The sequence below is a fragment of the Miniopterus natalensis genome, chromosome 8 (assembly GCF_054644295.1).
Source record: "Miniopterus natalensis isolate mMinNat1 chromosome 8, mMinNat1.hap1, whole genome shotgun sequence".
Lineage (NCBI taxonomy): Eukaryota > Metazoa > Chordata > Mammalia > Chiroptera > Miniopteridae > Miniopterus > Miniopterus natalensis.
This window is the reverse complement of record NC_142088.1, coordinates 19,861,374-19,886,865: the sequence shown is the minus strand read 5'-3', so window position 1 is coordinate 19,886,865 and position 25,492 is coordinate 19,861,374. Positions and strand designations below refer to the sequence as shown.

General features: G+C 47.9%; 1 protein-coding gene across 4 annotated transcripts in view; it reads left to right on the top strand.

The window, feature by feature from the left end:
• The window catches only part of NRP2 (neuropilin 2), a 113,290-nt gene that overhangs the window by 66,267 nt on the left and 21,531 nt on the right, over nucleotides 1-25,492 (top strand). For 2 of the 4 annotated variants that reach the window (XM_016196687.2, XM_016196689.2), the window contains exons 11-15: nucleotides 258-374; nucleotides 3,225-3,365; nucleotides 13,829-14,091; nucleotides 15,611-15,707; nucleotides 16,841-16,861. In XM_016196687.2, the coding sequence (XP_016052173.1) occupies nucleotides 258-374; nucleotides 3,225-3,365; nucleotides 13,829-14,091; nucleotides 15,611-15,707; nucleotides 16,841-16,861 (639 nt within the window). Of the gene's footprint in view, nucleotides 1-257; nucleotides 375-3,224; nucleotides 3,366-13,828; nucleotides 14,092-15,610; nucleotides 15,708-16,840; nucleotides 16,877-25,492 lie in introns of all 4 variants that reach the window. The other 2 variants (XM_016196686.2, XM_016196688.2) reach the window with 1 other exon arrangement.

The following is a 25,492-nucleotide window of genomic DNA, read 5'->3' as shown; positions in this document are numbered from 1 at the left end:
TCGGGGCCTCTGTCAGGGCTGTTTCTGCAGCTTTGGCCTGTTTTCGTTCAGCTTGGACAATGCTCCTGACATCACTGACAGCACACAGAGGTGACCTCGGGAGTGTGTGTGTGTGTGTGTGTCTTTGTTTTCTTTCCTTTACCTTTCTCTGATAGCCCACACTTAGAGAGGAAACCTAGATTTTGGCATCTTCCTTGTGCATTTCAATGCAGACCACTGCATGTAGCACTCACACCCCGGCCTTTCCCTTCATACAGACTCGAAGCCCACGGTAGAGACGCTGGGACCCACAGTGAGAAGTGAAGAGACCACCACCCCGTATCCTATTGACGAAGAGGCCACAGAGTGCGGAGAGAACTGCAGCTTTGAGGATGGTGAGGATCTGGGTCAAAGTTCTATTTCATGCAGGATGGCACAGGTGCCAACCAGTGGGGGTGGAGGCTTACCTATGGCTGGGACCTGGGGATCCCCTGGGTCAGAGGTCAGGGAGGCGTGGATACTCAAGGGCTTGGGGCAGTAGCCTTTTATAACCCATCTGGAAGCATTCAGTATTGGAACAACCTATACAGCCCTATGGGCACGAACCCACTGGTCATCAGCTGAGATAAGGGTCCATTTAAAGATGACTCCTCTTTGGAGAAGTCTTCTTCTCTAGCCCTCACTCCGCACCTTCAGAATCCACAGCTGTGACCCTTTTTCCTATGAAGCCATGTCTTCATGGTACAGTCAGGTGAAAATCTGGAGGTGACCCAGTTCATGGAGCACAATAGTCAGGTTAACTCAGCAGTTAGCCGTCCCTTAATTGCATTTCCCCATGTCTTTCACCACCAGTGATTGAGAAAATGTAATAATTATGACTCTATGGGAGAGCGCATCCTCTGTTAAGCAAGTGCAGGTCGGTGACAACGGAGGACATGTTAACAGGCACCTCAATGTCCTTCAGAGCACAGAGCCTCCCCCTCGTCACGTGGGAAATCTGGATTACTCTCATTTCATCTCCTAAACATACCCACGTTCCATAGAAACAATTGGCAGAGCCCAAAAGTGCATCACATTTTAAATCATGCCACTAAGGTTACCGAGAACGAAGACATTCCTAACAAACCACAAATTTTGGAACACCTGGCATTTTTGGCTAGAAGTTAGTGCTTTGCAGCCTCAATTTACAGTAAATTACTGACCATTATTAAACGTTCATTAAGCACAGTGAGGGAAGGTGGGCGGAGAGACTTGGGGAGTGACGGAGACACACGGGCTCGCACCGACTGCAGAGGCGGCCGGTGGGGCCTGTGGGGCCCACGCTCAGCCCTCGGACAGTCTGAGGGAGCGCCGGCTCCCAAACAGGGCTGCGAAGAAGAATGGGAGGGAGGCCAAGAATAAATGCTGAAGCTGTGTGACTGAAAAATGATAATTTAATGCATATGCTTTTAGGAATGTGCTTTTGTGTATTGTGTGGGCGGAGGGACACTATTGGTCAGGGTTAGTTGAATACAGAATTCTGACATTTTAATGAACTTGTTTTTGTTCTATGAAGAAGAGAAGGAGACTTGGAGAATCTTCCAAGACGTGTTTAAGATAGTTTGAGGGCCAAAAGTGGAATGCATAGGGAGTTAATATATGGTATCGGATTAGCAGAGCTGGCTTGGTGGAGGGCGGGCAGTCCAAAGGAAAATTTAAGGGTTCTGCTGCAAACATTCAGAAGTTTAATATAATTTTCCCGTTTGTAGTGGTTTGTTTCCTTTGAGGTTTCTTGGGTGGTTCCTCCCTTCACTTTTTTTTGCAAAAGATCTCTTTGTGGAATTTGGTTCCTGAGATACCATATGCATGTAAACATTAGAGAGGAATTACGGTATATTGAATTACTCCATATTTTTGAACGGAAAAATAGAAATTCAGAAATTGTCGGGAGAAGGGGATGGTGAGGGCTAAGAGCTGCCTTTTCCAAGCCACAGGTTGATGCTTCTGTAATAGATTCCATGTGTTTCTTCTCCACTCAGGCTGACTTTGGCCAACAGTAGGCAAACATTAAATATTCCCTCTTGAGAAGGAGAGGCATAAACAGGACTCGGTGGCACTCTGCTCTGAGGTCAGCCATGCTCTTCCCCTCAGAGGTGTGAGCAGTTTGTTTTCACCAGTCTGTTGTTCACTTTATGTTTCCTAACCCACATTCGAGGCCTTCCCTGCGGAAATTCCTGCCTGGGAACCCTGAGAAGGGAAGTGAGAAGGCCAAAGACCCCACTTCCTCTCTGCTGCCAGCATTAGCCAACACTTTTCTGCTGTCTCCACAGCCCCTGCCAGCGAGCGCCCAGATCTGGGTTCCCATTTCCTCTTTTCTCCCACCTCCACCCCGACCCCCACTTAATCACATACTTGGCACGAGCTCATACTAGATTTTTAGAGCTGAGTAGAAACTCAAAAGAAACACCTTGGAGCCAGTCTTCTAGCTTAGGCAGGTGAACCACCGAGCAGCTAGGACAAGCCACTGGGTGGTCACTGCTTAGATTTCCATGAGAGTACATTCTCTGCTGACCTTGGGTCTGACCTGCAGGCACTCAGCACCATGTGGAATTCCTTTCCCTCTGGGTCAGCACTGAGCTGGGCAGAGCAGCTGGTCCAGCTCGGCTGGTTCCCTCCTTTGCCCTAACATGCCACCTGGCAGTGCCTTCCCGGGATGTTGAAATGACCTGATCTTCTGAAATAAGACCTACCACAAAGAGGTGAAGGGTAGCAAACAAGCCTCCCTTGTTTCCGAGGCCACTGTCTCCTCACTGGCCCACACCTCCCCGGCATTCTGCCTCTCTGGATGCTAATGGGCTGCCCCATACTTCTGAGCGCCAGGTTGGCAGGAGCCAGCCTTCCACTGAGGCGCTGGGGAGACATTCTTCTCTGGGCATTTAGGGAACAGCAATTTCCACATTTGTCTGCTCTCCGAGGTGGACAGAAGAGGCTGATGAGAGCCTGAAGCCATTTGGTGGCCTCATTTATAATTGCTTACTATGGGAACCACTGGCAGACTTGGCTTTCATGCCTGGGAAGGATGAGACCAAAGGCTGACCCGAAAGCCAACGATCGCCAAGATGAGTTACATGAATAAGCAAAAGGGAGCCACTTTTTTCTCTGCTCTGCACTCAGGCCTTGCCAGCCATTTAAATAACACCACTGTGGCTGTTCTCTGAATCCACTTCATTTGCCTTCCTTTGGGTTATTTTTTCCCCCCCTTTTAGACAGAGATTTGCAGCTCCCTTCAGGATTCAACTGCAACTTTGATTTCCCTGAGGAGCCCTGTGGTTGGATGTATGACCATGCCAAGTGGCTCAGGAGCACCTGGACCAGCAGCACCAGCCCAAATGACCGGACGTTTCCAGGTAAGCCAGCTGCAAATTAAGAGACAAAAGAGTTAATGCCAGCTTTCTGAAGCCACGTTTTCAGCTCACACTCTCTGACAGGCTTTATAATTGCCCACCACAGACCAATCCTCTGCTCTTTGCCCGCAAACCACCACAGTCTTTGCTCACCACGTCACCCCACAGAATAGCGGGTTGGTGGTTTCTACCCTCTCTTGTGATTATAGGCTGGCCTGGAAGCTGGGAGGGAGTGAGAGAGGCCAAGATAAAAGAAGAGGAAGAAAGAAAGAGCCATTGGGAGGTCTAGGAGATGGGATGAGAATGTCCCCTTGTTCCCGTAGCCAGTACTCGCTGCCAGCATCACAGAGCCTCTTGTCAACTTCAAGCTGGGTATTGTTCCTAAAATGGCCCATTAGGAAACCATAGCCCTCGAGTCTGACTTACCTTCTCCTTGGGTGTCATCGCCTCTGTAACAAACCAAGTCAGGGGCCTGAAATCTGCCACACCCAAGGGTGTCCAGCAGAGCTGCCGGGGACTGTCCTCTCAGAGTCCGATTTCAGAACCCTCGGCCTTCTAAGTAGGTAGAAGCGAGTCATCGACCATCTCCACCGGCACACACTGGTACAGTGATGTTCTGATAGATGTTTAGCAACCAGCTCTCCGAGGATTAAAATACCCTGCTTTGTGATGTTTGCCACTTTCTATGGTGTAACCCTCCTACTGTGGTCAAATTCAAGTACCAGCCATCACTGGAGGTGGAGAGAAGGGCAGCAACACAGCATTGTAGAGTTGTTTCCCATCAGACAGTCATAATACACATAACTTTGGGAGCATCGGTACCGGTAAATTGTATTAAAATAATTAAGAAGTGTCAAGTTTTGAGAATTTATTACCTTGAGTTTGTAATATAATTTATTTAATTGTAGCTGTATATAATTTAATTATTAATAGTGCTTGCATTTAACCACTGGCTTGCAAAATTCCAGATAATTTAACAATGGGCTCTCACAAACATTGGCTCCAGCACACCAGGCATTAGCTTTCAATTTTCCTCCACGCCTGGCCTGGACCTTGGGTCCCGGTAAGCATTCGAGAGGAAAAGGGTTAATTCTGGAAATTAGTAGATTAAATGTTGCCTGACTAGAGAATAGAAGGGGAAAAGGACCGCCCCTTCTGCAGGGTTCCCGAGAGCTGCTCCCCTGCCCCTCACTGCAAGAACTGGCCATGGCCCCTGTCCCCAAGGGAGGCAGTAGGACAGACGCCAGGAGAGCACTGCGGCCGCCTCCTGACACAGCCTGCACTTGCTTTCCCAGAGGGTCACAGCGTCTGTTCTAGAGAAAAACATTTTCATATTTCAAGTGTTTATCTCTTCAGCATTCGAGTGCTTGGAGAGATTAGTATCTGAAGATCACCGCAGCCTCGGGCAACGGGAGAGAGCACTTACCCTCGTCCCAACCTCAATCACCCTCCCTCCCCTCATTCACTGCAATAATGTTTAATTAATATAATGAGCCTCCTGCACGTTGGAAAAAATACTTATTTTTATAACCCAGCCTGGATTTTTCATTTTATTTCCTCTCCTTTGAGACTTGGCCCAATTAATTGGCTGTTCTCCCAACCCCCACTTTTTATCTTAAAGATTCGTAGGGGATATGCCTGTGTGTGTGTACGCATAGTGTTTATATGTGTGTATTTTTGGTTTATACGTGTCTGTAGGTGTTTCTTTCTCAAGGTGTTTGGGTCTTTTGTGTACATGCATATGTTTTGTGTTTTTATATGTAGGTATAGATGTATTTATAAATATGTATGTGCATGTGTGTGTGCATGTGTCTGTAGATTTGTGTTTGTGTCTGTGGTTTCTATGCATGGGTGTGAATAAGAGGGAAGCTTGGCAGAGGCAGTTTGAATACAGGGACGTAGGTGAAATAGCACGGGGACATTTCCTGGCTCCTATTCAGCGTTCATCTTCAGGTGCTTTCTAATAATTCAGCCTCTTGCACTCTTCTGAGCAGGTTTTCTCTAAGAATGCCTGTGGCCAGCCCAGCTCAGGCTACAAGGCCACCAGTTAGCAAGTGACACTTCTGGGATAGCTTAAGTTACTCTCCGTTTGACCCTAGCCTTTACCTCTGTTCCATCGCCTGTTCGCCCTGCCTCCCCCTGGTCCAACTGTCGCCTTCACCTGAATGTCCCACCCTCCGCCCTGGCTCCCCGTGGGGATTCTACTTCTTGTCCTCATTTGGTTGATTCATTGCAGCCCGTGGCTGGTAGGGCTCTTCAGAGCCAGCTTGCAAAGCGGGCAGAGTCCCAACCTCTGGCTGGCCGGATGGGGACAGGAGGGAAACGCGGGCCGTAAGGAACTGCTAGATCTAATGGTGTTTTTCCCCTAAGATGTTGAGAAGGAAAATAATTATGTTCCTCCTCCAGAGGAATCCCTGAAGTTTGGAAAAGTGGCACTTGTAACTTGCCTCCAGAAAACAAAATCATAATATTGTCTTCAGAGCCCTTCCTTCTCCCCTCTGCTGATTTAGAAAATCATCTGCTGTATTTCCCTTGTTCCTTCTCCTTACAGAACTGGATACTGGCCTTTAAGGAGGAGAGGAGAGAAAGCCCTTTCTGTTCAGGGTGGTCCTTTCTTCTTCAAAAAAAAATGGGGCCCTGAGGGGAGCCGTTGGGAGAAAGGAAACAGCTGTGCTTGGTTAGGGGCAGGGCAGATGCTAATGGGATCAGAGTGGCCGACCTTCCAAGTCAAACCTGAAAGCCATCGTGTCACCCACACATCCCCATCTCCCAGAGAGGAGCCCACTCCACTCTTTAAGAAGAGTGTGCCATATGTTGTACCCTTTTCTTTGGTTGGTAAACAGAAGTAATTACATTTAAGAAAGGAGGTGTCTCCATCAAGTAGGCAGAAAAAAGAAGGAAGGAAAGGAAAAGGGAAATGGCCGTGTTGAAATATCACACACAGGCCATTTGGTTAGATGTGTCTGTGGAAACCACTTACATTCCTAAGATATTTTCTGATTTCTTTTCTCATGTTTTGTTTTTTCGTGTTTGTTTTTTTTCTCTTTTCCTTTTAAGTAAGCAATTAGTTCTGTTCTTTTGGCTAGCAGTGGTGGTTGCTTAAGGCTGACAGGACACCCACTGGTTTCATTCCACTGTTTTTGTTTTTCAGGATAGTCTTTCAAGCCACTCGGAATTTCTTTTTTTAGCTCTTTGCTTGTGCTCAGAAGCCTGGAGTGTGTTCACACCCGCCCCTGGGGAACCTGTTCCCAATTCAGTGACCCCTGGTGGTTACCGAGGAGCCCGTCCCATGTTCTCTCAGAGGCCACTCTGTCTTTTCTCTGTAGCTACGATGACACAGAAAATATCTCCCCTAGTGGGAGTTTTAAGGAAGATCAGATTTAGGTCTTTAAAGAACAAGGCAAAAAGTCCTTGAGGTGGCCCATTTGTCAATATACTAGCCACATGTGGCTATTTTAATTTCATTAGTTAAAATTAAATACAGCTAAAACTTTGGTTCTTTCACACCAGCCACATTTCAAAGGCTCAATGGCCATGCTGTAGTGGACACTGCAGGTATAGGACATGCTCATTGTCACAGAATGTTGTCTTGGCGAGCACTGCTCCAGCACCATTAGGCATTAACACGAGAGTGACCTCTGAGACCCTCGCTGCTACTGTTCCTTGGTCTGCTGTAAAGCAAGAAGCAAGTAACTAGAGGGATGTGCCATCCCTACTATCCTTTCATGGGAGTGTCCCATGACTGGTATTTTGGTCATTGTTTCGTTTTACCCCAGTGCCCAACCACAATAAAGTAAGCAAGTAACATAGCATTGGCTAGTATAGGAACTGCTTCATTCAGTCAAAAGGAGCATGCTAAATAAATACTAAGCAATACCATTAATAGTAATAATAATCATTTTTGTTGTTGTTATTGTCAGGAGCAAGACAGGAAGACTAGAGATACAGGTACTGTGCCAGATTAGCTTCAGAATCCTCAGGTGTGTGGTCTCCCTAAACGTGTGCTCTTGTACAAACTTGTTGACCTCATGCAAGGTGATTACAGTATGACTTGATTTTAACAACTTCAAATCATGGAAGTGATATAAAGAAAAGTGGCAAAGCCTACTTGGAAGAGTATGCCATCGTGTAAGGACAGAGCTTGGCTGCCTCGCGTTCATATGTTTATTAGATTGAGAGAACAGAATCTTTACTCTGGGTTCCAAAACAAGCTCAAGTGGGAGTGAATCAAGAATACAATGTTCTGAAATATTTGAATTCTACAGATGGTGGCTATTCCACCAAATGTACATGGTAGACATGGGCTGTTTGGATGCAGATTAGGCCACTGTATAAGCTCTGCTAGAATGGAGGGCCAAAAAGGTGGGACACACAAGAAGAGAGTAAGCGTGGGTCAGGATGGTGGGCGGATGGTTGCACAGAAATCAAAGGAAATAGTTGATGAGTGAACTTGCTTGTAATGGGAGTGATTTTTGCCAGAGAGCTACTGTTGACTCTGTGAATTAAAAAGCAACTCCCTGAGCTCAAAAGACCTTCCCCATAGATGGGACCAATGGGAACAGACAGCCCAGACACAGGATTGTCATTTGCTTGAACTGCCTTGAGAAAGAGGTCACTGTGGCTTGGCTGGGGCTCTGCAGCCACTGCAGATACTGAGACAGGAATTTCTCGGGCTTAGATCATGATAGATAATTAAATAGCAGGAGCAGCTTGGCCAAAAGAAAGCCAATGTTCAAGCCATAACTTCAACTGGAAAAGAAAGCATAGACGTCCTTCACTAAGGAAAGTAGAAACACTTCTCTGGCTTTATAGAAAAGGCAGCTGTCGAGAGGACTCCTTTTTTTGAAAGTCATGATTGCTTGAGTTTCCCGGCAGTGTGTGGATTGATACTAAAGGAGCAGAATGATAGCAAGACTGCCTTCATTGCAAAACCTTCATGGAAGCTGACATACCAAAACAAAGCTTTAGGTAGACTCTTGCAAAGACCAGGCCTGAAACCCCAAATTGTCCACAATTGTAAACCTTGAGAACATCCTGCTGAGTTCATCCAAAGTCAGTGTTTCCTTTCACTGGTTGTTAATTCGAGGACCTTAGTGAGACAGACTGACCTTGGGAGGCCAGCTGAGGGGCTGACTCATGTTTTAAGCATGACCTATACAAAGAGACTCCATCTCCTGCAGCACTAAATATTCTTTCAGATGGTTGCTCTAGTAGGAGGGTGAGATGCTAGCCAGGAGATGTACGTACTGGACAGATGGTGTGTTTGGCTTCATGATAGCCAGAGGATCAGGCTGGTGATTTATTTCAGGGTTTGGTATGGTGGGGACGCTGCGGTTCCACTGCTGTTGGGCCAGACGCTGTCACGTGTTCACAAAGCATTTACGCAGCTGAAGCCAGATGTGGCTGTAAATCGCCAGGTGAAACATCAGGAGACCCCTTTTAGAGACGGCAGCAGGTTAAAACTCCCGAATGACCCTGTCCTCTGCACTTCCTCCCCACCCTTTCGAACTCCTGTTGTTCATTCCCATGCGATTGCTTTCCCTGTATCGTGGGTAACAACAGATGTTTTGAGTCAGGACCCTCGCAAAATGCCTCCCAAGTATGTCAGGTCTGGGAGGAGAGGGATTGTATCTCTGGGACATGATTTCTTCATTCTCTGTCAACAACTGAACACGTTTCCTTCCCATTGCCTTTTTGCTGGAAGCTCTCCGTTGCCGGCATCACTGCCACCAGGTACAAGAACAAGATGACAGCCTCCAGCAGGCAGGGCTGATTCGTAGCTAGTCAATTGTCATGTTCTAGCAACCTTTGAACAATTCAAAGGACTCTTCCTTAAAGTCCAAGTGACTCATTAAAGTGGCCTACCCATGCCATGCCAACCCTTTGCTCTATCAAGCAATCAGCAGCCAGTGTGTGCTTAGCAATCCCTCTGTGTTTGGCAGTAATGGGCCATAAACTGGGATGTTCCAGAAGAACAAACTTCACTTTTACAAGTGTGTTTCACTACAGCACATCAGTGGTGCCCTAACTTAAAAGAACAGAGGCCCTTAGTCAGTGGAGACCCACCACTCTAACTAAAGACCTGGAGAATGGCCAGTGAAATGAGCAAAGGTTGTGTTTCCTGGGGAAGCAAAGACTAAGGGTCTTCATTCTTCACGAGTGGCAATGTCTAAGTCAGAGGATAGATACTGGCTGTGCTCCACCAGAGATAGAAGGGGAGGACATGTGTCTAAATGACAGCAGGAAAACTTAAAACTGAATTTAATAAGTTCCCGACCGTTAGGGTTGTGACCCAGAAAACACATTGCCAACGTAGCCTATGGAAATTTCTTCCCTGGGAAACTTAAAGCAAAGGGTGGACAGCTGTTCTGGATGTTTCAGCATCATTCCTCTGGACGGCAGGGCTGTGTCTCCATCCAGGATCATGTATTATTTTATTTCATCTAGCACAGATTCACACACAGATATGTGAGGGTGCACCATGTACAACTGTGGCTGCCTGGTTTCTGGGATTAGGATGATGGATCTGGGAACCGTCTTATTCCTGAAAACATCTTTACTGTCCTCAGGCCATACTTCCCTTTGAGTCTTGGATTAGTCTTCCCAAGTTTTTGGTGGTCTTTCAACCCTTTTTCTTTCATAAAAAGCAAGAAGGCAGGCACAGGAGGCAGTGTGTATAGCCATAGTAGTAGAGATAAAAGACAATAGTTTTATCGAGCTCTTGCTGTGTCCCTGTTACTGTGCATTTCCTCCTCCTCACACCCTGTGCAGTAATGTTATTACACTCATTTTACAGACGGGAAGACTGAGGCTTTAAAAGATTAGTGAAGTCGGGGCCAAGATTCCAGCCAGGGTGAGAGGCCATCTTCGGTCCAGTCAGGGCTCATACCCTACTTCCATCACTCTGTAGCTAGGGTGTCAGACACATCACTTCAGTTCTCTGAGCCTCACTTTCTTTTTTTGGTGAAAATGGGCGAAATGATACTTATTTCATAGGGAAGATTACATAAAGTAGGCAGACAAAGCCTCCAGTGTAATATCTGGCACATAGTAGGTGCTTAGTTAACATCGGTTCCCTTCCCCCTGCTTCTCCTCTCCCCCTCCCTGGGATTTTCCTGGTCTCGGCCATTCCTTCATGATGTCCTGGTTCTAATCAGGCCTCTCTCAGTGACAGGCGGGGACATTTTGCAGCTCAGTGTCCCTCCGACTGATGTCTACTGCTAATTCCTTAAATTTACATATCATCTTTCTTCCCTCCAGCTCATAGCACTTAACAGACAAGTGGGACACAAATGATTTAACTAAGTGAAATTCAGAGGCCTGCTTGTCTTGAGATTCTGCAAACCAGTGGATTAGCTCAGATGTCAGCCCTGAATTATGATCCCTCAGCTGCTCGTGCTTAGCACGCCACCAGCATTAACTCCCCGGTCTTCCAGTGGCCCTTTAAATCATGCACAGTGATTATCATCTTATTGCTGGGAGGGGAGAGCGGGAGCTCGGGCCCCTGGGAGAGGAGTCGGGGAAACCTTTGGCCTCACTGCGCTTAAGTTTTAGCCACAGGATGAGTGAATAGCACAGACCCAGGTAACACCCAGCCAGCCCAGCTCTTTACACCTCCACGCACGTTTTCCTCACTAAATTCTAACCATTATAACACGATTCCCCTGCCGCTTCATGTAAATTCACACAAGTGACAGTATTTCTGCCAAGCACTTTTCAGACAGCAAGGGGGTCTTATTTGTGAAACTGTGAAGGAAGAAGGCTGAATAATAAGTCTCTGAAAGCTGGTTGCCTTTATATCTGGGTGGGAGACAGCTGGGGCTTGGGAATGACTGGGGCATGGGAGCATCTGGGGGTTCTCACTGGTGACTCAGTGGATGGGGGTTCCACAGGCACCCTGCTATTACCAGTTCAACTCACCTTGAAAAGAGCTGTTGGCTCAGGAGGGTGGGAGGCAACTGTGAAGAGATTTCATGAGTCTGAGGGATCACTAGAGGCTAGGTGATTCTCCCTCTGTTCTTACTTCCAATACATAGCCTCATATCATTCTTTACCCATGTGTTTGTCATTCGGTCATTCATGGGAACAGAATTTTTTTGAGTAGTGCCATATATATGTCACTATTTAGGGGCTGTGAGAAGAAGCCGTATTAAGCCTTATGTGTATAATACCAGGACCTTTTTATCTAACTGGGCCGATAAGAAAGATACACATGAAACAGTTAAGTTATAGTATAAGGCAGTGGGTGTTAACCTGCTGAAATGCATGAAAAAAGTGGCCTCCAGTCTTTGTAAACACAAGGTGAAATCAGTGAAACAGTCTGTAAATGCTCGAGCTGTTGCGAGAAGAGAAGTTAATGCTGAAATGTGCCAGAAGGGTTCAGAGAAAAACTAGCCAAAAAGGTGGGATTGGTGGATTGGTCAGGGAGGGGGAATTACAGTAAGAGGAGTGGAAGGAGCAATGCCCAGTAGGGAAGTCAGTTTACCATGAATAGAGTGTGATTGGTTGCCCGGGCTTGGGGCAGGGCACCTGGGGCACAGCTGAACTGAAGAGTGTACTGTCTGAAGGTGGGAACACAATGTCAAGTCTGGCTCTACTACTTACTAGCCTCTCTACCTTGGACAAGTCACTTGAACCTTTCTGAGCCTCAGTTTTTTTCATCCTGTGCAAAGTAGGGTTAATAAAACCGAGCTCTCAAACATATAGCAAGGATTAAACAGAATAATGCATACAAACATGCTTTGTAACCTGGAAAGCATTATGCAAATATGATATGACATAATTATTATCATTAACAGCAGTAGTAATGAGATCTGATAGGAGAAGCATAGGTTTAGAAGCGTGTTAAGTGTCTGGTTGTGGCACCAGTGTCTCCTCCCTCGGCAGATCCCCATCATTAACATTCTCAGCTGTAGGCAGCTGCCTGGTTATCTGTGCTGACTTTGGCCTTGAAGAGGTCTTATATTGTGGGGTATTAGACAGGCATGGCTTTGAATGGTTAAGGAGACGCAAACTGGAATCCCAACTATGCATCCTAAGCTGCTCTCATTTGACTTCAGGGCAGGGGAGCTTCTAGAGCAATAATCCAGAGACTGTGACCAGAAGGGGCTCAGGGAAGCCACAGGAGAGGAGAGAGGTGGCTGGGAGGAGAGGGGTAGGATCTGTTTCTGGGCCACTGATGGGAGGAAGGACTGTCACAGGTTCAGCTCTCAATAGAAAGATGATGTCCGCAGGAGTAACAACAGCAAACCAGTGCTTTCGGAGCTCTGAAGTCCTCGCCTGTCCTCCCCGACAAGCCCAGGGTGTTCACAGACCCTGCTGAGTAAGAAAGCTCTGTGCACATGTCTCTGATTAGCATGACCCTGAGGTGTCTGGTGTGCTGGATGTGAGGTGCAAAAGTGTCCCTGCCGTCTCACAGAAGTGTTCAGCGTGAGAGGTTTCAGGGCCAACAAGGAGGCAGTGAGGTTTTCTCTTCAGATGGCACCTTCTTCTCTGTACAAGTGGCCAGAACACTCCTGCCAAGTTGGATTTGCAGGTGCAGGCCCCCACACCTGTGTCTGCAGGGCCTGAGGTCTGCAAAGAGGAAGAGGAGCTCCATTTTTCACATAGTGTCGGATGTATTTGAAAACTAATCAGCTAAAAGGCCCATTCTCTGAACATTTGGACGTGTGAAACCTTAATTTTCCAGCATGTGTGTATTCTCTACCAAATGCATAGCCTTTGTTAGTGATGATGACAGCGCCTGTTTTCACTGGAGCTGTGTTTGCCCGGCTGTCTGAGAAAGGCCAAGTTCAGGCCTCCCCAGGCTGGGCTGGGCAGGGAAGGGAGGGGAGCCTGTGAATCACCCCTACTCGGCTCTCACCCCCCTGTTCTCTCGAAGCTGACACTAAGCTTCTGATTTACGGTCGCCCAGGCACCATCTAGTAACGCTGGTGGAGACAGAAGGTTTTAAATGTCTTCCATTGGGACAGTGCCCAGCCAAGATGACAAAGGCTTGAAGCATAAACCACCTGGCAGAATCATCCTCTAGTCTAGCAGCCACCTCACCCCCTATAATTCAGTTCATTGACTGCATTGGTCCCTTGGGTAAGCCAACGGTGAACAAGATGCGAGTCTGGCCTCTTAGACTCTAGGGAGAGAACACAAGGAGAGTCACAACCAGCCGAGACATAAGGCCAGCCGCGCCGGGTGCCATATGTAAAAGAGGCTCAGAGAAAGTGATGCCGAGGGATGGGCAGGAGGGACCGACCTGATGGAAAGACTCAAAGGGCTTCAAGAGGACGCAGCATTTGGATCCAGGCTCTGAAGGAGCTTTAAGAAAAGGGCGCAGGGCCTGGAGAGCCAGGACGTGAAAAAACAAGTCACCCAAACTCTGACCCCAGCTTTCCCCTGGAGGAGCAACAGCTGCAAAGCGGTGTCTTTCCCAGGCGTTCACCGGGAACCTCTGTTTGGCTTGTTTCCCCCAGATGACAGGAATTTCTTGCGGCTGCAGAGCGATGGCCGGAGAGAGGGCCAGTACGCGCGGCTCATCAGCCCGCCGCTGCACCTGCCGCGCAGCCCGGTGTGCATGGAGTTCCAGTACCAGGCCACGGGCGGCCGCGGCCTGGCGCTGCAGGTGGTGCGCGAAGCCAGCCAGGAGAGCAAGCTCCTCTGGGTCATCCGCGAGGACCAGGGCAGCGAGTGGAAGCACGGGCGGATCATCTTGCCCAGCTACGACATGGAGTACCAGGTGGGACGGCGACGGGGGGCCTGGTGATCTGTGTTGCAGTATTTCAAAGGGCCGAGGGTGCCCATTCATCATTAGGGAGCGTGGTTAAGCGCTGGTGTTTTCCCTGTGTTTCTCACGTTGCCATGGCAACTAAATGACACTCTTATTTGTTATTCAGAATGTGCCTATCTCTACACCCAGACTTGGTTCTTTGTTCCTCCTATTGCCTTTTCTATTGCTGAAATCTCCAGCAAATGTTTCTTCTCTCCATTTTATTTTAGATCCCTATCAGGTAGGCTGACACAGGGACCCAGAAGCCAGGGAAATAAACACAAACAGACCCTCCGCACACAGGGAAGAGGCCTGTGGAGTCCCTCAGACTCCAGGGTGGGGATGGAGGAGCACAGCCTCCCAGACCTGTCCCAGCCGGGGTGTGAACACAGGCAGGGGAGGGCTGCTGTGTGTGCTTAGTGGCCAGCGGACCAGAGAGACCCATCCCTGAATGAGCAGTTTCTCTCCCCGTGGCTCCAGGAGTTGAGTTCTATTATCTCTGCCCCACAGAGCTAGAGACTGAGGCACAGATGGGTATGCGCAGCTGTGGGCTGAAACTCGGTAGAGTAGACACACTGTGGAAGAGGTGACTAAGAACCAGCCAAAGCATTAACCTGCTCCTCCCCAGACGAGAAGCAGCAACAGATGGCTGGAGAGGCAGCCAACTGCTCGCTTAGCTTGCCAGAGGACATGTGCTAGTTTGCAGAGAGAACCTGGGGAGGGCGAGAATGAGGAGTGGCTGGAGACCAGGGAGGAGAGGGGCTTCTGTGTGCAGTCTGTAGTCCCTCTCGAGGTCCTATGGTGTCGAGTTCCTCCCCACCCCCACTCACATCCCCACTTATAAACCTTTAATGCAGTGCATTGTTAAGTATCTGTTTGCATTTTTGTCTCACCCACTGGATGGTGAGATTGTCAAAGGGTCTTATCTATTAGGTTTTGTAACTGGCCTTGTGCCTGGCACATAGTAGGTGTTCATCAAACTACTGGTGAAGGAACAAATAATTTCCCTCCTAGTTGTAACAATGGAGCCATAAGACAGTGTTACCCCCAAGGCAATCTAAACTTGCATACTATATTTCTCACCTTATCCCCGCCTGCTCATGTCTCCTGAGTTTCCAAATACCTGGATTGGGCATTTGAAAGATTTATGAGAAATGAACCTCAAAAATGCTAGGGAAATTTTAACCCTTCTTTAAACGTACTCTGAATGTGTTCCTTTTACTCCACATATTCGAGTTACTAGACAACCGCATCCATCACCTTGTAATATATATTTTTAATCCCTTCAAATACGCATTTGATTTGAACCAACTCTTTTTAAATTAGGATTTCAAGCACTGTAGCCATGTGGTCAACAGATGTGTACCTGGATCAGTAACACACACACACACACACACTTGAAGCTGCAGTTAACAGAAAATCAGGACTCCTTACACTGTTTGGACCAGGAGGCTCAGCTAACGATGGCTCTTGTTCATCTCGCTTCTAGATCGTGTTCGAGGGAGTTATAGGAAAAGGGCGTTCAGGAGAAATCGCCATTGATGACATTCGGATAAGCACTGATGTCCCACTGGAGAACTGTATGGGTACGTGAATATCTGTCTCTCTGTGGCTCTTCCAAATGAGACACGGTGGGCTGGGATGTACAAGAGACAGCAGTATACCACGCTCAGACACAGCTGCTACCCAGCGGGTAAGGCGGCGAGAGTCTGCAGCAGGTGAGGTGTGAGCGTAGCTGTGTCTTAGGCTGCATTCAGGATGGGAGAGGTGTCAGATAGGGAAAGCCTTACAGCCCCTGTTCCCATTCAGAAATAGACATGCACGAAGTATATGGAGATTCAGGGTGCTGAGACCCCATCATCAGACTCCAGCTTTTAGCAAAAAAAAAAAATGCTAGAGGACAAGAACAACTGCCACTCAGAATTACATGCTGGAAAGGTTTGATGGATCTAATGGAAGCCTTTGCTGGGGAGCAAAAATAGTACATATGTTACATCAGAGCGATCACATAATTACCCAAGTAGTTCTTTTGCATGAATGAATTGCAGGGCATTATGGCATCTGAAGTAACATTTTAGATTTTGCTTTGAAGCAATCCCAGAATTATTGTCAGATTAAACACGCCACACCAGGTGACCGGTGTTCCCTTGGACAGAAGTGCAGAGCAGGCAGCCACCTTATATACACATTCTACCCAACTCACCCCAGGGACACCCTGATCATCTTCCATCAGAGCCACAGACATTCCTAAAAGCAAGAGGGAATCCTGAGAAGGACTGGAACCTGCTTTCAGTCGGCAGAGTGACTGTAATAACTCACCGAGTGCTTTTCTTGGCACATGGTCCTGGGTGTGTGTGTGCGCCTGGTGATGTCAGAAGCACCTGGGACTGCCCCAGTCCCTTCAGGCAGCTCTCAGGCCCCGGGCATCTAACAGTAATCCAGACTCTGAGAAAGTAATCAGTGGTAAGTGACTGATTACAATGCTTCTGGGACCCATTACTCTATGAAGGACTTTTTGTTCCAAAGCAACTTTGAGAATCTCTCCCCGCCCACCCAGCCCCCATGATGATGGTGTGTTAGACACAGTCTAGAGCATGTGGAGGACATGGGACACTTTCCGAGGGGTACTGTAAAAAAAACTGGAAGTCATCTTTGTAGTGCCCTATGTTTGCCAGATTCCTTATCTAACTCAAAATATTTTCTTTCTTTTTTTTTCCAGAACCCATCTCAGCTTTTGCAGGTGAGAATTTTAAAGGTAAAAAACAATTCTTTTTGCATGCCTTTTCCTTCCCCTCATATGATGTGAATTTGATGGAGGGGATAAACCTCCAAATTTAGCAAATCTCACAAGAGAAAACATGCCACACCTTCCCGCCACTAGATGGCACCAACAACACCTGTAGGAGCAGGGGAAACAGGATTGAGATCCTCACTGTCTCTTGTTTAATTAAAGTTTAGAAACCTATAATAGAGACAAATAGGTTACAGATAAACCTTTCAGCTTTGCATTGTCCAACGGGGAGCAATGAGGCTGAAAATGCATGAGTGGTGAGAAAGGAGAAGCTGTGGGGAGACTGAACAACAACAAAAAATCAGTAGTAAATTAAAAGTGAAATGAGGTGGCAATGATTTATTTTAGCCTGAAGACGGTTTCTTTCCAGTTCCAATTCCAGGGTACCAAGGCAGCAGTTTCAATTAACCTTCGGTGAGATGCAGTGGCGCAGGCAGTGTTGTGAGGGAAGAAAGTTAGGGGCAGGACACAGTGATCATCCTAAAGAGGAAACGCTGCAGGATTCAGGGGCTGGTGTCTAATACAGGGACGAAAAAGACACATGTGGTGCCTGGAATTAGAGCACTTTAAGCAGAGGACTGAAAAACAGAAAAGGACATTTTCTCCCTAATAAAGTAAATAAAGAACAGATCAGAAAGAGAATAATTTGGGGCGCTTGCCTCATCCAGGGGGGAAAGGGCCTCCAAGCTGGGGGATGGTTACCTGTGCTTCTATAATGCAGTGGGTTTCACATTTACCCTCTGTGCAATCCAGTGAGTTGGCACTGCTGAAGTGTCCACCTGGGTCCCAATGCTAAGTGTTTAGAAGCCACTCGAAATGCCTCACTTCGGTTGGCCTGGTGTAGAAGCGCACTCGGAGACACTCACCCTCACCCGGGACCGGGACGGGTTTTTCATGACCTACTTTACGCAATCAGTTGCGAGGGTTGCTGGGCCCTGTTTGAGCTGGCTGGCCTTCACCCCGTAGGTGACAGCATTTCGGAGATAAGAGAAGTCAGTTTTATATCTGAGTCTAGACTCATTATCTTCACTCTCATTAATCTGTCCAGCTCCTGGCTGGAAAGAGATGAATTTCCCGTTTGTCACCTAGATGCACTGTCTGACTCAAAATCATCTTGCCTAATTTGCCACTCATCAACCCACGGCCTTAAGACAGTGGGGAAGAAAGTGGCCGAACAGAGAGTGACAGACCCACACAGATTATCTTTTCTTTCTTTCTCACCTTCGTTGCCCCCCCGAACCCCTTCCCCAGTCCCCATCGCACATTTTGAAGTATTAAGGGTCTTCATGTGCCTGTGTTGGTGTTTCTGGGATATGAGATTTCTGTTCATGCGAATCTAAGTATGGGGAGGAAAGCTGAGGTCTAAACTGAATGACTTGGATTACAGTTGAATTCAAGTTCTAACCTTCAGGACCCAAGGTAACATTGATGTTGGGGAAGGGGAACCCGCTCCTATTGTTTCACCGGACTCATGGGTTGTTGAGACTTGAAGCTCCCGGGCAGGCTGGTCGGAGGCTTCCAGCCACCACCGCAGACACTGCTCTGTGTGCGTACGCATGCCTGGGTCCTGACTGACAGGCCCGGTGGCTGAGCGCTCGGCTTCTGTAGAATAAACAAACTGGGCACATGTGCTCTCCTTGAGGCTGTGTTTACCATGCAGCTTCACAGTCCAGTCATGTTCCCTTGTAAAAAATATATAAATAAAATATCAGCAGAGCCGTGGTGCTCATTTAGCCAAAATAAACACAGATCTTAGTGACTTGAAGGTAAGAATTTCCAGTGCTCCGGACTGGCTGGTTTAGGGATTAAGCAAAGGCCGAGCACGGGGGCATGGGCTGGCCCACGGCTGTTGTCCTGGGAGATAAAGAGCATCTTTGGACAGTTTCAGCCACATTGATGAGTTCGACATGGATCTCCAAATTGGTAGCCAAGTGAATCCAGGGCCAGAGTCTACTTTTGGGCTGAGGCCCATTGGACCTCAGTATACAGCTCTGTTTTGATTCAAGCAAAGCTTTCCATCGGGAGAGGAAAGAGGACCATTTGCTGTGTCTCACCTGGCAACTGGCATGCCGCTCCTCTCCTGGCTGGGCAGAGGCAAAGCTCTTGGCGGGGCCACGGGGGCCTCGGGATTAAATCGGCCTTTTCACTCAGACAGAGAAATCAGGTTTGGGCAGGCAGGATATGGAAAGTGAATGGTAAAACACTACTAACAACAGGCGTTTACATTGTTTGTGTGTTTTTCAAATTTGAGGTGGTTTTTCTTTTTGATTCTAAATTAACCATGAGACAGCAGCACTCTCATTCTTTAGGCGAGACCAGTGTGTACTAGGTGCGCCTTGAAGGAAACGCAATAAAAGTGGCCTCTGAACCTGGGCTTATCAGACAGTCTTGCTCTTTTATATTTTGAAGTCTGTTTCATTTTCTGCCTCTCACTCGCTTCTTGCCATGAAACGTGTTCGTTTTCTATCAATCACCTTGTGTTTTCTGCTTAGCGTGTACCTATGATTGTACGGCAGGGTGTGAGTCAGGAATGAAGAGAGAGACGAGCCGTGGAGAGAAAGAGAACCGTGCAGAACAGGGACACGGGGAAGAGGGCATGAATAAGCTGAGCTGTCGCGTGATTTCTGAAAAGACTTTTTTCTTGTTGTTATGAGTCATGTTTTAAACAATGTAGCCGGGGTGTGCGTTTTTTCTTTTCTCTTTCTGTTTTTAAGCACTGGCTATAAACATAGCTCCGTCATGTGTCTTTTTCTAGAACTTGAGCTCCAACAAATGAAAAACTGTGTGTAAAGAAGGAAAAAAAAAGAAAAAAACGAAAAGTGGTGTAATTAAGGTGATGGATTGTTTCCTCTTAACCAATACTTTCTTTTTTCAATAAAAGAAAAAAGGGTAATCAAGAAGCCAGTAAAAATACATAAAGCCCGTAATCAAGGTTCTGTGGTGGTTGTCCAGGCGGTGGTTTTCAGCAGCTCTCGGTGGGAGCAGTTCTTGTTCATGTTAGAGGCTGTGGGCTTTGAGCAGAGCAAGGGCAGAGAGCCTGAGTCTGGGCCCCTCCCCACTAGAGACCCATGGAAACCCCAGGCTGGGTGCGCTTGTGAAAGGTGGCTGTTGGAGTGAAGAATTGTCTACCCCTGATGGATGCTAAAGGGACGTCAGTAATGACTGTGAATGTGCTCTTAAGTCTCAGACCAGGTCTGAAGGTCATAGGCCATCTCTTGGGTTTCACATTCTGCAGTCCTCCACAGTCTTCCTCCAGGTAAGACCAGGAGAGCGTGAACATCTAAGACATTTTCGTGGGCATGGAGGGGAGCAGTCAAGAGAGAGCCCTTTTGGGGTAATGACAGAGCTGGCAGGGGTTCGACTGTGCATCAGGTCTTAAGTTCTGTTTAATTGGTGCCAACTGGCCCATCTCTCCCTTCCCATCCCCGCCCTCATTCCCTGTTGGCTGCCTCCCAGAGGGCTTGCCCGCCAGTGCCACGGCCCCCATCCCAGGGCACAGGGCCTGGGGCTGGCCTCACGTTCCCACTCTCCTTGGCTTCCTCTCCCCCACAGCTCCATCTGCGAGAAGCCCTTCTGAGACGCAGGGAGGGTTAAATGGTGTTCGTGCACGTAATCCTCTGATGAAAGGCAGAGAAGTATTCCTAGACCCTGCCAGGGTTCGGCTAGGCAGCTGTGCTGAGTCCCCCTTGCCCCTCCCCGTCCGTCTCCAGCTGCCAGATGCAGCCTAGGTGTTGCTGAGCAAGGAAGCCTGGAGATCAGATGTGTGTAAGCGGGTAACTGCCTGGCTGCCGCCGCTCGCCCAAGGGGACACTGAGGCATCCTCTGTGAGGCTCGCTGGTGCGCGTCGCCTCTCCTGTCGCAGAGGCCGGCGCATCCCCTCCCAGCAGGTTTACCTTCATCTAAACAGCCGCCAGCAGCAGTCTCTGTAAGGGGAGGAGAACATTTCTTTCTCGGACTTTTCCTCTCTCCAAGAACAGAAAGGACAAGCCTTAGTTTAAAGACAGTTACACAAGTGCCACAGGAGAGATAAGAAGTGTCCGAGACTTCAGCCAACCAACCACAGATCTGAATTTAGAGGCATTGTATTTTTTTTTTTGGATGCAATAAATAAAACTTTTATTCAAACAACTATAGTACAAGGCACAATTCCGATTTTTTTTTTTAAAAAAAGGGGAGGAAACAGAAAAATATTTTTTAGCACTTTATATCTTTATACAAATTTTGCAGGGTTTTTTTTTGGTCTTCTTTCGCCCATTCAGCATGGAATCCACGGGATTTGAAATCTTTTAACAAAATTAGAACACCAACAGAAAAGGTTCTCTTTACATAAGTCCATGTTTTATGTAAAAAACAAACAAAGAAAAGCGAATCATTTTCGATAGATGGGGGTGGGGTGAGGTGGGGGTGGAGGTACGCATGGTTTCTGCGAGCTCAGCGCAAACCTTCCTCTGACCCTCCACATACTGCTCGTGGGGCAAATCGAGAATCATTTCTCAAGGATACTTCATACTTTTACATTCTTTTTCCAAACAGACCACATTCTTCTACTATCTTCTGTAAACTTTTCTAGAGGAGCCAACCTTTTTTTTTTTTTTGGCTTGTTTAATCTCCCAAATTAAATAAGCCTTTTATCTGAAATGCCCCTTCACCGACACTTTATTTTCAACCTATATGCAAAGGACACCACAGACAGGCCAGGCCTGAAACGGTTCTTACTTGCATCGAGCCTTTATTTTTGTTCCCCTTTTGAGAGAGAGAAGACTCACCGTTGTTGTCTTTCAAAACATTACTTTAGGAGCCTGGGTGGGTGACTCCCCAGGTCCGGAGGATGTGTCGTAAGCTTAGCTGTGACTGAGCGAGAACCTGGCTTGACTGGGATGGTCCTCAGACAGGTTCGGACAGAGGCAGGCGGCAGAAGGGGACGGGGAGGTTCCTGTCCAAGGCCAGGGGTCTGCACACTTTCCCTGTGTCGGGCTTTATGAGACCATCGCGAGTTCTCAGCTCTGCCACTGAAGCACAAAGAGCCAGAAGCAGCATGTGAACGAAGGAGGGAGGCTGTGTTCTAAATGGACAGCGTAGGGCTGGGCCGGGTTTAACCAGAATGCGCTTCTGGTCCTGCCCCTGCCCCTTAATGGTGGCGGGAACTTCTGAGGGCCCTGGGCCATCTCTAGGGTTCCACTGTGTGTTGTTGCTCTGCCCTCCTCCTCGATTCTCCTCCAGGTAAAGCCAGGAGAAAATCACTTACGCCCTCAAGTGCTCAGGTCCCATCTGAGAGTCATGAGAAGTCAGCAGGATAATTCTCGTGATGGTGATAGCTCAGTGCCCACCACACGGGAAACGCCCACTCATTGTTACTGCCGTTCTGACCACATTTCCCAACTGCATATTAATCCAGGAACCCTGTTTGCACAGTAGGAATGGAAGGAACACTACCCACGGTGTAGTCTTTCTCCTCACTTTCCCCCTATGCATGACTTCTTCAAATTTATTATTTTTCCAAATTCAAATCCTGTGCTTTCACGTTGCCCCCTATCCTGAGGGCTCGGAGCCTTTACCGATGAGGGCCTGTTCAGCCTTGCAAATACACTCGCAGTTACTGACTCTTTTAAAATATGTTTCCCATTATCTCACACAAGGAGAATACTCTGTGGAGGACTGGGGGGTGGAAATTAATAAAAAAATAGTTCAGGAGTTGATTTTCCAATTGGAAAAAATGGAGGTATGTGAGTTAGTGGTAGAAGTTGGAGCAACCAGAGGGAGCGTTCAGGTCAGCACCTGACCAGCTCTCAAGGTTGAAGTCTTACCTACGCTTTCTCCATGTTGGGGACCAGGCCCAGTCTCCTTTATTTTAAAGCAACAGCCCAGACACCTTATGTGGCTGAAGGTGCAAGTAGGGCAAAAATGCAGCCACTCACCAGCCTAGGCACCTGGCGCAAGTGGAATCTGCCCAAAGGGGGCACCTTTTTTGCAGTTTTACATAGCGGCACCGTGTGAGCCAGCAAAATCTCTAGCACTTCCCAAGAATAACTGTTAAGTGCCAGTGGGTCATTACCATTTTCCAGGGAATCTGAATTTTGGCCCAAAGTACATTCTTCCACTCATCCATCCATCCATCTGGTATTTGTTGGATTGCCACTGTTGTCTGGGAAGGTGCTTTAGAAAGGGACTTAACCCCAATTGATCTATTACCTTCCATTTCTGGCAAACCACAGCCTCATCGGCATAGAGCCCTTGAAGGCTGCCAGAGAGCCAGATTCCAAACCCGCCTGCCTGTGGGAGTTGAGTCTCTTTAGCTGGAGAACGTTCTGAGAAACTCTGGCCCCCAGTTGCAGGTCTCCCAAAAATTGCTTGTAGGAGATGAGGGGAGGGTATCCTCTCTTCTCTAACTCCCTTAACATTAAAAGCACCAATTCAGGTAGTATGTTTCCTCATTCTCCAAACCAATGTTTAAGGAAAACGTTAAGGAGCCAATCTAATGTCCCCCAAATGGCTTTGGTCACCAAGATTTTCTACATGTTGATAATTTCCGGGGAGGGGAGCATTGCTCACAAAAAGGAAGAGGGTCTTATACCCAAAGTGGAGTTTGTCTTCTGAAGCAGAGCAGAACTCTGAGGCCAGGGTCCAGCCCTGATTCTGACTGGGCAATCCACGTATTGTAATTACCTTCCTCCAGCCGGCCCCCTTGGTCCTCCCCACTGTGCCCCCACTTTCTCTATCGTAAGAAACACTCCAGGAGTAGCATGAAGGCCACATCCTTCCTCAGCCCCGGCACTAGGAGCCCTGGGTGGTGTATTTAATGTTGAAAACCAGGATCTTGGCTGATGGAAAGCAAAGCTTTGAACTGAGACTAGGTGGTGATGGAGGGAAGGCGGGCAGTTGTGGCTGTTTTCCGCTTGGCAAAAATGTGTGCTCCTGCCCTTGGGGTGTGGTCAGGTGCTTCGGGTGGGGAGTTAATCCCTGCAGATTTGTCGCCTTCCTTTCCTCTCATGGGTGAGCTGCAGCTCATTAAAGGACAGCCCTCACTGTGCAGCGAAATCAAAATCAGAGGCAAGCCCAAGGACGCCCTTTAGGGGAGGGGTTCGGCAGTGAGGAACTTGGGGCCGTCCCTGTGCACTTTGTTGTTTCTCGTGCATTCTTCTGAGCCCACATGAAAATCCAGCAGCAGGATGGTTGCCAGGCAGCAGATACTCTGGTGACCTGAATAATGAGTTGACACCAGTTCGCTGTGACTCGAAAGCTGCCCATTTCAAGGAGCTGTTTCCAGCGCCTTGCTTTCCTTTTCTCTGTTTCTACACATAATTTTTAATATAGTTGGGGGGGGAGGGGTAATTTCTCAGCTACAGTAATGAAATTATGAAAAGACAGCAATGGCTTGGGAATCAAGAAAAACAGACTAGGTGATGAAGATGTCATGTAGGCAGGGGCAGGAAGGGGACCCTGGGATTCTGGGATCCTTTCCGCCCCAGGGGCTGTGGATGTGGCTGCCAGGGCGTGTACTGTGTGACGCGTCCTTGTCGAAGCTCTAATACTGTGGCACTTCTGATGGCTTAAGAGGCACCAACGAGCCCTGCACCTTTGCAGAAGGGATCCCTAAAGCCAGAGGAAGCAATGATTAAGATCTGAGAAGGTAGGCAGGCTCTGAAAGATTTTCCAGGAAAAAAATGCTCTCGTTTTTCTGCCACTTCTGAGAAGACAGCAGTGATCCCCCACTCAGAGAGGGGAGTTCTGGTGTTTGGGCTGCAGGAGTGGGCGGACACTGACTCAGAAATAGAAGTCATTGCCTCAGTTCAGGCATTTATTGAGTGCCTTCTCTGTGCATGCCGGGGGGGTAGAAACCAAGATGAGAGCGTGTTCTCCTGCTTGAGGAGCTCCATGTCTCACGGGGGAGGCCTGAAGATATACATAAGCTCTGTCTGCATCTGAGCAGAGATACACCCACAGGGTAGGACCAGCGATGTATGGAGAAGGCAGCCACACGGCCATGGCCCCCCACTGGCTAGCCCATGGATAGAGAAGATACATCCTTCTAGCCACCGGCACTTGATGTAAGCAGCTAGGGAGGAATTTTCATAGGTTAAGCATACATCATTTTTCAGAAGTAAAGATCATGTCTGGTTTTGGCAAGCTCAAAAGCTCCTAGTCCCATTCCGGGCCAGATTCTCATCTGATGTAAATCGTTGGGAGAATCAAGTTGTAGTACTGTTTTGCATCAAGTGGGACTCCAGCCAGTCTTTCCCCGGAGTTACCCTGAGCTTAAATCTACTACATCATCTCCATGGCAACCAGAGGCCGGCCAGCAAATGTGGTTGCCTCCTAAATCCTCGCTAGCTTCTCTTCCCTCCTCTGTCTTTTCCATGATTAAGAACAATCTCCCTCCCTTTGCTCACACTCACTCTCGCTCTCACACACCCACTATCATTTCGTGCCCACATTTTTTGTTGCAACATCCTTCCAATCAGATTTTTAAAACCTCTATACAATTAAAAAAAGAACACGAATCGTTAGTCATTGCTTGACAGTGGTAATTGACCTGTTTAGACAAGACCAGGCTGATTTCAATGGGCATGGAAGCCTTGGCAA